Here is a 14,455-nt window from a genome sequence, read left to right on the forward strand (position 1 = left end):
GAAAGAAAGGAAAGGAAAGGAAAGGAAAGGAAAGGAAAGGAAAGGAAAGGAAAGGAAAGGAAAGGAAAGGAAAGGAAAGGAAAGGAAAGGAAAGGAAAGGAAAGGAAAGGAAAGGAAAGGAAGAGAGGAGACAGATGACATCAGCTAGATAGAACCCCCAATGCCTCTTTCCTGAGTATTTTTTCATAACAGGTGCTAGGCAGGCTGCAAAGGGAGGGAAGCAATCTACCCAGATGTGATGCCTGAGAACCACACCAGTGCGCAATGCACAGCATGATGTCCTTAAAGGACAATTGTGACACTCATTTCTCAGCAGTAATCAACAACTGAATAACCAAACATAGGCCTAGTTTAGAAATGAAGCCAGCTACCTTTTGGCAAGTGAGACCATGGGGCTTGAAGAAGAATGTGGTGTTACCATCACATTCCTGATCCATTGTGATGCCCTACCTGCACAGAAACACTTACCTTTATTCTCAAAGAGAAGTGTGGCTTTCATCCCTCATCCAAAAAAAAAAAAAAAAAAAACTCTTTGTAGTTGGCAGAGACCATTACAAAAAGCCATAAGTAGTCAAAATGAAAAGAAATGATTGTACAAACTGATACATTTACAGTGTTGCGGGATATTTGCCCACACTGTGAACCCTGAGACTGTGTTATTTACTGAAAAAAAAAATTTTTTTTCTAGTTGTGGTGTGGCTCAGCCTTGGCACATACTTAAAACATCCCTCTGGCTGGATTACATACATGCCATTAGGACACACCTTTAATCCCAAACAATGAAGGAAACGTTTTTGTAGAAACAAAGGAGATTGCCTTGTAGTTAGACTCAGAGTTGGACTTAAATGCATGCGTGGCTATGTGTTGGTAGATAGGAACCAGATAAGTCTCTGTGAGGACATGACAATATTGTTTTGAAAGTTATAGCCCAGGGCCTGGAGAGATGCTTAGTGGTTAAGACCATGCCTTGCTCTTCCAAAGGACATGAAAACAGTTCCCAGTACCACATCAGGCAGCCTCTAACTCCAGCTCCAGGAGAACCAGCTTTCTCTTTCGGCCTCCCTGGGGGACTACACTCACATGTACATAGCATGTACAAACATTTATGTACATAATTAAAGATAAAGACAGTATTTTAAGAAAAGGTTTAGCTGAGAGGCTCAGTGAGCATTGTTGGGTTTATGTAGTATGGGAATCTTAAATTTAGTGGATTATAATCAAATTATTATTATAATTTAGTGGGTAGGTTCTACTGTATAGCATGTAAAATGCAACATGGACTGAAGGAATGAAGAATACAGTGACAGCTGCCATCAACATGTCTGACTTAGGGAGTATGTGAGGGAAGGAGGGCCGCAGGCCACATGTCATAGAAGAGTCATGGCCTGTGTACAAGCTGAGGCAGTAAAAAAAAAAAAGACAGAGAACAAAGGAGATAGTTAGATATAAGTGGACAGTATAAGAAACCTGAAGAGTGGTTGTGGTGTCTCCTTCCTTGATTACAGAATACACAAGAACCTAGGCAGGTGCAGGCAAAGTCACGGTACCTTTACTTGGGTTATGTCCAGTCTCTGAAATGCCTGTCCTTCCTTTCCTCCTCAGCATTTTTCCTGACCCATCTGTTGCTGGTAAGAACTTAGATCCAGGGCTGGAGAGATGGTTCGGTGTTTAAGAGGTCCTGAGTTCAATTCCCAGCAACCACATGGTAGCTCAAAACCATTTGTAATGCAATCTGATGCCCTCTTCTGGTGTATCTGAAGACAGCTACAGTGTACTCATATAAATTAAAAAGAAGAAGGAGAAGGAGAAGGAGAAGAAGGAGGAGGAGGAGAAGAAGAAGAAGGAGGAGAAGGAGAAGAAGGAGAAGGAGGAGAAGAAGGACAACGAGGAGGAGGAGAAGAAGAAGAAGGAGGAGGAGGAGAAGAAGAAGGAAAAGGAGGAGAAGGAGGAGAAGGAGGAGAAGGAGGAGGAGGAGAAGGAGAAGAAGAAGGAGAAGGAGGAGAAGGAGGAGAAGAAGAAGGAGGAGGAGGAGGAGGAGAAGAAGGAGAAGAAGGAGAAGGAGGAGAAGAAGAAGAAGGAGGAGGAGGAGGAGGAGAAGAAAAAGGAGGAGAAGGAGGAGAAGGAGGAGGAGGAGGAGAAGGAGGAGGAGGAGGAGGAGGAGGAGAAGGAGAAGGAGAAGGAGAAGGAGAAGAAGAAGAAGAAGAAGAAGAACAACAACAACATCAACAACAAAAACAACAACAACACGACAACTTAGTTCCGGTACCCAATGGATTGTGGGAATATGTATAACAGCATTGACATAACATTGAAGTAAGCACTTAATTTTGACTAATCACTTTCAAACAGTAATAGAGTTTGAAAAACCCAGAGCAACAACACGTTCATTGGCTTATACTTGTATTTTCTATTTTGTGCGTCCAGAAAGATGAGATCAACTGGGGTAGAGAGCAGAAGCCAGGTCCTGAGCATCTCTTACAACTGTTCCCTGAGACTGCACTGTAATAGGGCAGTGTGTAAAGTCCTTGTGTGTTAGTTGCCCAAGTTCTCATAGTTCTTTACGTTGTCAAAGTACTCATAGTTCAAAGATTCTTCATCAAGACCATTGGTCCAGGAGACCAGGTGGTCTGCTTCCTCTTCCCAGGATTCTTTTGAATCCTGTTCTTCTGGCCACTCCTGAGGTATTTGATAAAGCCTTGGTTCTTCTTCTTCTATTTCATATTCAAAAGAAAGTTCACCTATAGTGGGAAACACGAAAAACAGAAGTTTATGGGACTTAGTGGGAAAAATGAGAGATCTAATGCTAACAATCATCTGAATGATGGCATACAACCTTTAAACGTCCCTTTTGTAGAAAATATTTTATTGGTATATGTGCATGCATGTGTGTGTTTATGTATATGGATGCGAATGCAGTGCCTATACAACCAGAGGAGAATGTTGGGTTCCCTGGAGCTGGAGCTACAGCTCCAGATGGCTGTGAGCTGCCCTTCATGGGTGCTGAGCTGCCCTACATGGGTGCTGGTAGCAACTGTTGTAGTAATGGTGGTAAGATCTCTTAACTGTGGAGCCCTCCTCCCATTTAAAACTTTGTAAATGACACATTTTACAGCAGTCTTTGTCCTACTCACTTTCCTTCTCTCTCAACCTTTTCGTTACTCGTTAATTTGTCCAGCTGACGACATATGTGCTGGCTTACAGTCATATTTTAGGAAAAGGTATTCTGCCAGCTACCTTGTTGAGACTGAAGGTGAATTCTTTCTCAGCCCCAGCTTCAAGGTTATCACAAGCCTTATGACACCATGAGCAGGGGATTGGCTAAGACATCCTGAAATTCCTGGTACATAGATACTGTGAAATGGCAAGCGTGTGCTGTGGTAATTTGTTTGTTGTACAGCAACAGAAGCCTTAGGACTGCAAGATCAAGAGAGAAGTGCTATAAGAGCTCTTGGAGAACTTCCAGAGAGGCTGGGATGGGCTGAGGATGCCTTGTGAGACATATGGAAAATCAGAGGTGTTTTGGATTTTTGGAATATCTAACTATACATAACGAAATATCTTGTGACGGCCCAAGCTTAAACACAGAACTTATTTGTACTTGGGGGGGAGGAGGGGAAAGAATGAATACCTGAAGGTAATTTCATACAATGTGTTAAATACTTTTATACATGGAATGATAAGGTATATTGACACTCAAAAGTTCTGGAGCTTTTCTGGCACTAGCGATGCTCATCCTGTATCCTAGTTGTCTGGGAAAGGATGTCACAGTGCTGGAATGTTGAAAGGAGGGAATTGTGTTTGGAGTGGAATGTGAAGAAACAGTATGCTTTTCCAAACATTAAAATAATGCAGAGAATGAAGAGATGGAGAGACAAGGGTAAGAGGTATCACTGAAAAAGACAGACAGACAGAGACCATCAAAGAGCCTCCATTTCACTGCAAAGGAAATGGGAAGGTGATAAAAGAATTTGAAATCTGCTCACAACAGCAGATGTGAGCTGGGTCAGTCTGACAAGGCATGAGCAGACACCATGTGGACAGGCAGATACCATAGGACAGACAGGATACCTAATGACTTCGATAAGTGACCTCATCTCCATTTGAAAATGGTGGCACTGCTGGAAGGCAGAGACTGCGTAGATAGTAGGGCCCTCAGGAAAAAAGCAGAGAAGGCTGGAGGGACTCTGTCTTACTGGCCCTTATGGGTTCTTTCGTATGTGGGGAGTTATAAAAGGAGGTGACAGGACAGACAGTCGCTCAAAGGAGGAACTCTGAGTGTACTGGGAGGAGGAGGAGGAGAAGTTACTGCTGAGGCAAGAAAAAGGAAGTCAGTGAGGGACAGTGAGAAGCAGTGGGGGAGAATGGGGGATGGTGTGGACTCCTTGGAGAACTGCAGAGTGAAGCCTGCTGTTGTGTCTGGCATTCATATACTGAGACTGTTTAACAAATACTTTGTGGCAGCAACTTTGATAATGGTTTTTAGTACCTTCTAGTCTACAAGGGATCTCTGCATACACTGGGCCACGAAGTCACGAGACTCCTGTGAGACTCCAGTTATTAGAAAGAATACTTACAGAACCTCCTCTGGGAATAAGGCTCTAGCTGAGAGTGAAGGAGCTGACTCCCAAGCAAACAGCATGGAGTTTAGTCCTAAGTCCTGTGACCTGACATGTCCAGCTGTCTCCTTCCTAGGTGACTTCTGTTTTAGTTACCAACTCTCTTACCCTCTCATGACCTACATTTCATTATCCCAAGTACACCTATTTTCACTGAAAAATACTGATTTGTAAACACCTAAACTTATGGCTAACACTACGTTTTTCCTTTTCAACCATGCTGTCTGTATCTCTGCATCTACAGCGAATATCAGGAGTCGGTTTCCAGGCACTTTTGGCTCTGGCTACTTTATTTGCCACAGTTTGAAACTTTAACCTTAACTTCTCAAATTGTGTATTCATATATCAAGAAGCATAGTGAGCTTGAAAATATAAAAAGGAGTCCAATTTTAAAACCTTCAATTACTGTGTACTTGGTTTATTGAACTGTTTTCGGTAGAGTTAAAGCACACTTTTTAAGTCTCATGCACTCAAACATATTTGAGTTGAGCAATAATTTAACTTTATTATTATAAATAACCACTTAGATATAAAAACTAAACAAAACAAGCTGAGTACAACTTACTTGGAGATGGGTAGGTACCTATCACTTGGTTGTAGTGATTGCTCTTTTCCTGAGCCATTATTTTTTTCCTAGCAGTCTGCCACTTTGAGAGTGCAAACCTGCAAAAGAGGAAAAGAGAGGCATCCATAAACGATGGGCAGTGCATCCCATTTGAGGATGTTAACCAAACAGGTTGAATGAAACAGAAACATAGAAGAACATGGGCTGGGAACGACGGGCTTGGGACATGGTGTCATTCTGAGCGTTGACCAGCAATGACATTATTTCAGTGTGTGCTTTCCAGAGGAGCAGCAGTCAGAGAAACAAATACAGGGGAGTAATATGTCAAATGCTGTCATATTAAAAAGGTAAAACCAGCATGCAGTGCAGCATAGCAAGGGCCACGATGAGAAATGACCACAGACTTGTCTTTAAATGTTCCCCTTTCCCCTGTCCTACATATGTCCTGGACCCCCAGTGGATGCCTGGAACCAAGGCTAGTGCCAGGGCCTGTGTGTACAGCTTCTACATTTAATACATGTATGCCTTGACTTGACAACCTGACTTGTGCAGGGAGGAGCACTGACACTCAGACACATTTCTTTTTCTCTTTTCACAAATAGAAGATTCAACCCTGGTGACCTCCACACGGTTTTCCTTTGCTGATAGAGCCCAAAACTATCCTTACAGGAAGCAGTCTATAGCTTCTTTGGCATGTCCAAATTACCACATCATTACCTGTATGCTTTGGAGGTTACTGTTGAGGACAACAAGGGCTTCCTGAGATGCTATAACAGTGAGTGATAACCCAGCTGCTGAGTGACATGTGTGGATTGTGTGTGAAGTGGTGGACTGAGGGCCAGGTCTCACTCTGGATGGGAAGGCAGGCTATCAGATTCTATCATGTTACTCAGAATGCATGTATTTGAAGGACTATTATTTTTTCTACTTAATATTTTTAGACTGTGGTTGGCTTTGGATAACTGAACCATGGCTAAAAGAACTACTACAGCAGACATTTATCCTCATACAGCTTGAGAGGACAGAGGTCAGGGTTTAAACCCTGAAGGTTCCAGGCAAGAATCCAAAAGAATCCTCTTGCTTCTGGTCAGCTTCTACTAGCTCCTAGAAATCCTTCAACTTCTGTGTCCACTCTGTTACACAACTACTTTCCCTGACATGTCTCTGTTCTCTCTCTCTCTCTCTCTCTCTCTCTCTCTCTCTCTCTCTCTCTCTCTCTCTCACACACACACACACACACACACACACACACACACACAGAGCAAGGTTCAGGCATGCCTCAAACTCCATCTATTCCTGCCTCAGTCTCTTGAATGCTGGGATTTCAGATGTATGCCACTGTGTCCAACTCTCTTCTCTTCTCACAAGAGCAGAGTATTGGATGTAGGACACCCCTCAGTTTGGTGTGGGTTTGCTGTAACTAGCTATATCAGCAGATATTGCTTTTGAAACAAAGTCTTCCCCTGAGATGCAGCCAGAGAAAGGATAAAGAAAGGAGCCCTTTCGGTCCACGCCAGCACCAGGGTACCTTGGGCACAGAGTCTGTGGACACCCGCAAGGTACCCAAAGGACCCTCCACGGGTTCTTAAGACCTCTGGTGAGTGGAACACACCTTCTGCTCCAATCCAATCACATGGGACCTGAGATTGCATTAATTAGGGAAGCAGAAAACCTGGCCTGATCAGGGTCACAAGTCCCTTCCGGTTCACACCAGCACCAGGGTACCTCGGGCGCAGAATCTTCAGGCACCCGCAAGGTACCCATGGGACCCTCCACGGGATCTTAAGACCTCTGGTGAGTGAATCACAACTTCTGCCAGGAGGCAGGTTCGAACAGCAGATATCTGGGCACCTTTCCTGCAAGAGGAGAGCTTGCCTGCAGAGAGTACTCTGAACACTGAAACTCAGGAGAGATCTAGCTCCCAGGTCTGCTGATAGAGGCTAACAGAATCACCTGAGGAACACGCTCTAACCAGAGACAACTACAACAACTATCTCCAGAGATTACCAGATGGCGAAAGGCAAACTTAAGACTCTTACTAACAGAAACAAAGACCACTCACCATCAGCAGAATACAGCACTCTCACCCCACCCAGTCCTGGGCACCCCAACACACCTGAAAAGATAGTCCCTGATTTAAAAGCATATCTCATGATGATGGTAGAGGACTTCAAGAAGGACTTTCATAACTCACTTAAAGAAATACAGGAGAACACTGCTAAACAGGTAGAAGACCTTAAAGAGGAAGCACAAAAATCCCTTAAAGAATTGCAGGAAAACACTACCAAACAGGTGATGGAATTGAATAAAACCATCCAAGACCTAAAAAGAGAAGTAGACACAATAAAGAAAACCCAAAGTGAGGCAACGCTGGAGATAGAAACCCTAGGAAAGAAATCTAGAACCATTGATGTGAGCATCAGCAACAGAATACAAGAGATGGAAGAGAGAATCTCAGGTGCAGAAGATTCCATAGAGAACATCGGCACAACAATCAAAGAAAATACAAAATGCAAAAAGATCCTAACTCAAAACATCCAGGAAATATAGGACACAATAAGAAGACCAAACCTACGGATAATAGGAGTAGATGAGAATGAAGATTTTCAACTTAAAGGGCCAGCAAATATCTTCAACAAAATTATAGAAGAAAACTTCCCAAACCTAAAGAAAGAGATGCCCATGAACATACAAGAAGCCTACAGAACTCCAAATAGACTGGACCAGAAAAGAAATTTCTCCCGACACATAATAATCAGAACAGCAAATGCACTAAATAAAGATAGAATATTAAAAGCAGTAAGGGAAAAAGGTCAAGTAACATATAAAGGCAGGCCTATCAGAATTACACCAGACTTTGCACCAGAGACTATGAAAGCCAGAAGATCCTGGACAGATGTTATACAGATACTAAGAGAACACAAATGCCAGCCCAGGCTACTATACTCAGCCAAACTCTCAATTAACATAGATGGAGAAACCAAAGTATTCCACGACAAAACCAAATTCACACATTATCTTTCCACAAATCCAGCCCTTCAGAGGATAATAACAGAAAAAAAACAATACAAGGACAGAAACCACACCCTAGAAAAAGCAAGAAAGTAATCCCTCAACAAACCAAAAAGAAGACAGTTGCAAAAACAGAATGCCAACTCTAACAACAAAAATAATAGGAAGCAACAATTACTTTTCCTTAATATCTCTTAATATCAATGGACTCAATTCCCCAATAAAAAGACATAGACTAACAAACTGGCTACACAAACAGGACCCAAGATTCTGCTGCTTACAGGAAACCCATCTCAGGGAAAAAGACAGACACTACCTCAAAGTGAAAGGCTGGAAAACAATTTTCCAAGCAAATGGTATGAAGAAACAAGCTGGAGTAGCCATTCTAATATCGAATAAAATCGACTTCCAACCCAACGTTATCAAAAAAGACAAGGAGGGACACTTCATACTCATCAAAGGTAAAATCCTCCAAGATGAACTCTCAATTCTGAATATCTATGCTCCAAATGCAAGGGCAGCCACATTCATTAAAGACACTTTAGTAAAGCTCAAAGCACACATTGCACCTCACACAATAATAGTGGGAGACTTCAACACACCACTTTCATCGATGGACAGATCGTGGAAACAGAAACTAAACAGGGACACAGTGAAACTAACAGAAGTTATGAATCAAATGGATCTGGCAGATATCTACAGAACATTCTATCCTTAAACAAAAGGATATACCTTCTTCTCAGCATCTCATGGTACCTTCTCCAAAATTGACCACATAATTGGTCACAAAACAGGCCTCAACAGATACAAAAATATTGAAATTGTCCCATGCATCCTATCAGATCACCATGGACTAAGGCTGATCTTCAATACCAACATAAATAATGGAAAGCCAACATTCACGTGGAAAATGAACAACACTCTTCTCAATGATACCATGGTCAAGGAAGGAATAAAGAAAGAAATTAAAGACTTTTTAGAGTTTAATGAAAATGAAGCCACAACTTACCCAACCTTATGGGACACAATGAAAGCATTTCTAAGAGGGAAATTCATAGCTCTGAGTTCCTCCAAAAAGAAACTAGAGAGAGCACACACTAGCAGCTTGGCAACACACCTAAAAGCTCTAGAAAAAAAGCAAGCAAATTCACCCAAGAGGAGTAGACAGCAGGAAATAATCAAACTCAGGGGTGAAATCAACAAAGTGGAAACAAGAACTATTCAAAGAATCAACCAAACAAGGAGCTGGTTCTTTGAGAAAATCAACAAGATAGATAAACCCTTAGCCAGACTCACTAGAGGGCACAGGGACAGCATTCTAATTAGCAAAATCAGAAATGAAAAGGGAGACATAACAACAAACCCTGAAGAAATCCAAAACACCATCAGATCCTTCTACAAAAGGCTATACTCAACAAAACTGGAAAACTTGGACGAAATGGACAAATTTCTAGACAGATACCAGGTACCAAAGTGAAATCAGGATCAAGTTAATGATCTAAACAGTCCCATATCCCCTAAAGAAATAGAAGCAGTCATTAATAGTCTCCCAACCAAAAAAAGCCCAGGACCAGATGGGTTTAGTGCAGAGTTCTATCAGACCTTCAAAGAGGATCTAATTCCAGTTCTGCACAAACTATTCCACAAAATAGAAGTAGAAGGTACTCTACCCAACTCATTCTATGAAGCCACAATTACTCTGATACCTAAACCACAGAAAGATCCAACATAGATAGGGAACTTCAGACTAGTTTCCCTTATGAATATCAATGCAAAAATACTCAATAAAATTCTCGCTAACCGAATCCAAGAACACATTAAAACAATTATCCATCCTGACCAAGTAGGTTTTATTCCAGGGATGCAGGGATGGTTTAATATATGGAAATCCATTACCTTATCCATTATATAAACAAACTCAAAGACAAAAACCACATGATCATCTCCTTAGACGTGGAGAAAACATTTGACAAAATCCAATACCCATTCATGATAAAAGTCTTGGAAAAATCAGGAACTCAAGGCCCATACCTAAACATCATAAAAGCAATCTACAGCAAACCAGTAGCCAACATCAAAGTAAATGGTGAGAATCTAGAAGCAATCCCACTAAAATCAGGGACTAGAAAAGGCTGCCCACTTTCTCCCTACCTATTCAATATTGTACTTGAAGTCCTAGCCAGAACAATTCGACAACAAAAGGAGATCAAGGGGATACAATTTGGAAAGGAAGAAGTCAAAATATCACTTTTTGCAGATGATATGATAGTATATATAAGTGATCCTAAAAATTCCACCAGAGAACTCCTAAACCTGATAAACAGCTTCGGTGAAGTAGCTGTATATAAAATTAACTCAAACATGTCAATGGCCTTTCTCTACACAAAGAATAAACAGGCTAAGAAAGAAATGAGGGAAACAACACCCTTCTCAATTGTCACAAATAATATAAAATACCTTGGCATGACTCTAACTAAGGAAGTGAAAGATCTTTATGATAAGAACTTCAAGTCTCTGAAGAAAGAAATTTAAGAAGATCTCAGAAGATGGAAAGATCTCTCATGCTCATGAACTGGCAGGATCAACATAGTAAAAATGGCTATCTTGCCAAAAACAATCTACAGATTCAATGCAATCCCCATCAAAATTCCAACTCAATTCTTCAACGAATTAGAAAGAGCAATCAATCTGCAAATTCATCTGGAATAACAAAAAACCTAGGATAGCAAAAACTCTTTTCAAGGATAAAAGAACCTCTGGTGGAATCAACATGCCTGACCTAAAGCTTTACTACAGAGCAATTGTGATTAAAAAAAACTGCATGATACTGGTATAGTGACAGACAAGTAGACCAATGGAATAGAATTGAAGACCCAGAAATGAACCCACACACTGAAACTTATAGAGGAGAGAGTGGGGAAAAGCCTCGAATATATGGGCACAGGGGGAAATTTCCTGAATAGAACAGCAATGGTTTGTGCTGTAAGATCGAGAATTGACAAATGAGACCTCATAAAACTGCAAAGCTTCTGTAAGGCAAAAGACACCATCATTTGACAAAAAGGCCACCAACAGATTGGGAAAGGATCTTTACCTATCTTAAATCAGATAGGGGACTAATATGCAATGTATATAAAGAACTCAAGAAGGTGGACTCCAGAAAATCAAATATCCCCATTAAAAAATGGGGCTCAGAGCTAAACAAAGAATTCTCACCTGAGGAATATGGAATGCCTGAGAAACACCTGAAAAAATGTTCAGCATCCTTAATCATTAGGGAAATGCAAATCAAAACAACCCTGAGATTCCATCTCACACCAGTCAGAATGGCTAAGATCAAAAATTCAGGTGACAGCAGATGCTGGCGAGGATGTGGAGAAAGAGGAACACTCCTCCATTGTTGGTGGGATTGCAAGCTTGTACAACCACTCTGGAAATCAGTCTGGCGGTTCCTTAGAAAATTGGACATAATTCTACCGGAGGATCCAGCAATACCTCTCCTGAGCATATATCCAGAAGATGTTCCAACCGATAAGAAGGACACATGCTCCACTATGTTCATAGCAGCCTTATTTATAATAGCCAGAAGCTGGAAAGAACCCAGATGCCCCTCAACAGAGGAATGGATACAAAAAATGTGGTACATTTACACAATGGAGTACTACTCAGCTATTAAAAAGAATGAATTTATGAAATTCCTAGGCAAATGGTTGGACCTGGAGGGCATTATCCTGAGTGAGGTAACGCAATCACAAAAGAACTCACATGATATGTACTCACTGATAAGTGGATATTAGCCCAGAAACTTAGAATACCCAAGATATAAGTTACAATTTGCAAAACACATGAAACTCAAGAAGAATGAAGACCAAAGTGTGGACACGTTGCCCCTTCTTAGAATTGGGAAGAAAACGCCCATGGAAGGAGTTACAGAGACAAAGTTTGGAGCTGAGACAAAAGGATGGACTATCTAGAGACTGCCATATCCAGGGATCCATCCAATACGCTAAGGTATTTTATATTATTTGTGACTATTGAGAAGGGTGTTGTTTCCCTAATTTCTTTCTCAGCCTGTTTATTCTTTTTTTTTTGATTTTTAATATTTTTATTACATATTTTCCTCAATTACATTTCCAATGCTATCCCAAAAGTCCCCCATAGCGCCCCCCACTTCCCTACCCACCCATTCCCATTCTTTTGGCCCTGGCATTCCCCTATATTGGGGCATATAAAGTTTGCAAGTCCAATGGGCCTCTCTTTCCATTGATGGCCGACTAGGTCATCTTTCGATACATATGCAGCTAGAGACAAGAGCTCCGGGGTTCTGGTTAGGACATCATGTTATTCCAACAATAGGGTTGTAGATCCCTTTAGCTCCTTGGGTACTTTCTCTAGCTTCTCCATTGGGAGCCCTGTGATACATCCAATAGCTGACTGTGAACATCCACTCCTGTGTTTGCTAGGCCCCGGCATTGTCTCACAAGAGACAGCTATATTTGGGTCCTTTCAGCAAAATCTTGCTAGTGTATGCAATGGTGTCAGCGTTTAGAAGCTGATTATGGGACGGATCCCTGGATACGGCAGTCTCTAAATGGTCCATCCTTTCATCACAGCTACGAACTTTGTCTCTGTAGCTCCTTCCCTGGGTGTTCTGTTCCCAATTCTAAGAAGGGGCACAGTGTCCACACTTTGGTCTTCATTCTTCTTGAGTTCCATGCGTTTAGCAAATTGTATCTTATATCTTGGGTATCCTAAGTTTTGGGCTAATATCCACTTATCAGTGAATACATATTGTGTGAGTTCTTTTGTGATTGTGTTACTTCACTCAAGATGATGCCCTCCAGGTCCATCCATTTGGCTAGGAATTTCATAAATTCATTCTTTTTAATAGCTGAGTAGTACTCCATTGTGTAAATGTACCATAATTTCTGTATCCATTCCTCTGTTGAGGGACATCTGGGTTCTTTCCAGCTTCTGGCTATTATAAATAGGGCTGCTATGAACATAGTGGAGCATGTGTCCTTTTTACCGGTTGGGACATCTTCTGGATATATGCCGAGGAGAGGTATTGCTGGATCCTCCGGTAGAATTATGTCCAATTTTCTGAGGAACCGCCAGACTGATTTCCAGAGTGGTTGTACAAGCTTGCAATCCCACCAACAATGGAGGAGTGTTCCTCTTTCTCCACATCCTCGCCAGCATCTGCTGTCACCTGAATTTTTGATCTTAGCCATTCTGACTGGTGTGAGGGTTGTTTTGATTTGCATTTCCCTGATGATTAAGGATGTTGAACATTTTTTCAGGTGCTTCTCTGCCATTCGGTATTCCTCAGGTGAGAATTCTTTGTTCAGTTCTGAGCCCCATTTTTTAATGGGGTTATTTGACTTTCTGGAGTCCACCTTCTTGAGTTCTTTATATATATTGGATATTAGTCCCTTATCTGATTTAGGATAGGTGAAGATCCTTTCCCAATCTGTTGGTGGTTTTTTTGTCTTATTGATGGTGTCTTTAGCCTTGCAGAAGCTTTGTAGTTTCATGAGGTCCCACTTGTCAATTCTCGATCTTACAGCACAAGCCATTACTGTTCTATTCAGGAATTTTTCCCCTGTGCCCATGTCTTCAAGGCTTTTCCCCACTTTCTCCTCTATAAGTTTCAGTGTCTCTGGTTTTATGTGAAGTTCCTTGATCCACTTAGACTTGACCTTAGTACAAGGAGATAGGAATGGATCGATTCGCATTCTTCTACATGTTAACAACCAGTTGTGCCAGCACCATTTGTTGAAAATGCTGTCTTTCTTCCACTGGATGTTTTTAGCTCCCTTGTCGAAGATCAAGTGACCATAGGTGTGTGGGTTCATTTCTGGGTCTTCAATTCTATTCCATTGGTCTATTTGTCTGTCACTATACCAGTACCATGCAGTTTTTATCACAATTGCTCTGTAGTAGAGCTTTAGGTCCGGCATGGTGATTCCACCAGAGGTTCTTTTATCCTTGAGAAGAGTTTTTGCTATCCTAGGTTTTTTGTTATTCCAGATGAATTTGCAGATTGCACTTTCTAATTCGTTGAAGAATTGATTTGAAATTTTGATGGGGATTGCATTGAATCTGTAGATTGCTTTTGGCAAGATAGCCATTTTTACAATGTTGATCCTGCCAATCCATGAGCATGGGAGATCTTTCCATCTTCTGAGATCTTCTATAATTTCTTTCTTCAGAGACTTGAAGTTTTTATTATACAGATCTTTCAATTCCTTAGTTAGAG

The 14,455-nt window shown here is 41.4% G+C and overlaps 1 protein-coding gene across 1 annotated transcript in view; it reads right to left on the minus strand.

The window, feature by feature from the left end:
- Window positions 1–2,296: 2,296 nt before the first annotated feature.
- Window positions 2,297–14,455, minus strand: part of Ube2u (ubiquitin conjugating enzyme E2 U) — an 82,486-nt gene continuing 70,327 nt past the window's right edge. The window contains exons 9-10 of the mRNA XM_021160951.3: window positions 5,182–5,279; window positions 2,297–2,738 (exon numbers count right to left, since the gene is read on the minus strand). Coding sequence (XP_021016610.1) covers window positions 2,533–2,738; window positions 5,182–5,279 — 304 coding nt within the window. The 3' untranslated portion in view covers window positions 2,297–2,532. The remainder of the gene's footprint in view (window positions 2,739–5,181; window positions 5,280–14,455) is intronic.

The sequence above is a fragment of the Mus caroli genome, unplaced genomic scaffold (genome assembly GCF_978045245.1).
Source record: "Mus caroli unplaced genomic scaffold, Mus_caroli_1 scaffold_6, whole genome shotgun sequence".
Classification (NCBI taxonomy): Eukaryota; Metazoa; Chordata; class Mammalia; order Rodentia; family Muridae; genus Mus; species Mus caroli.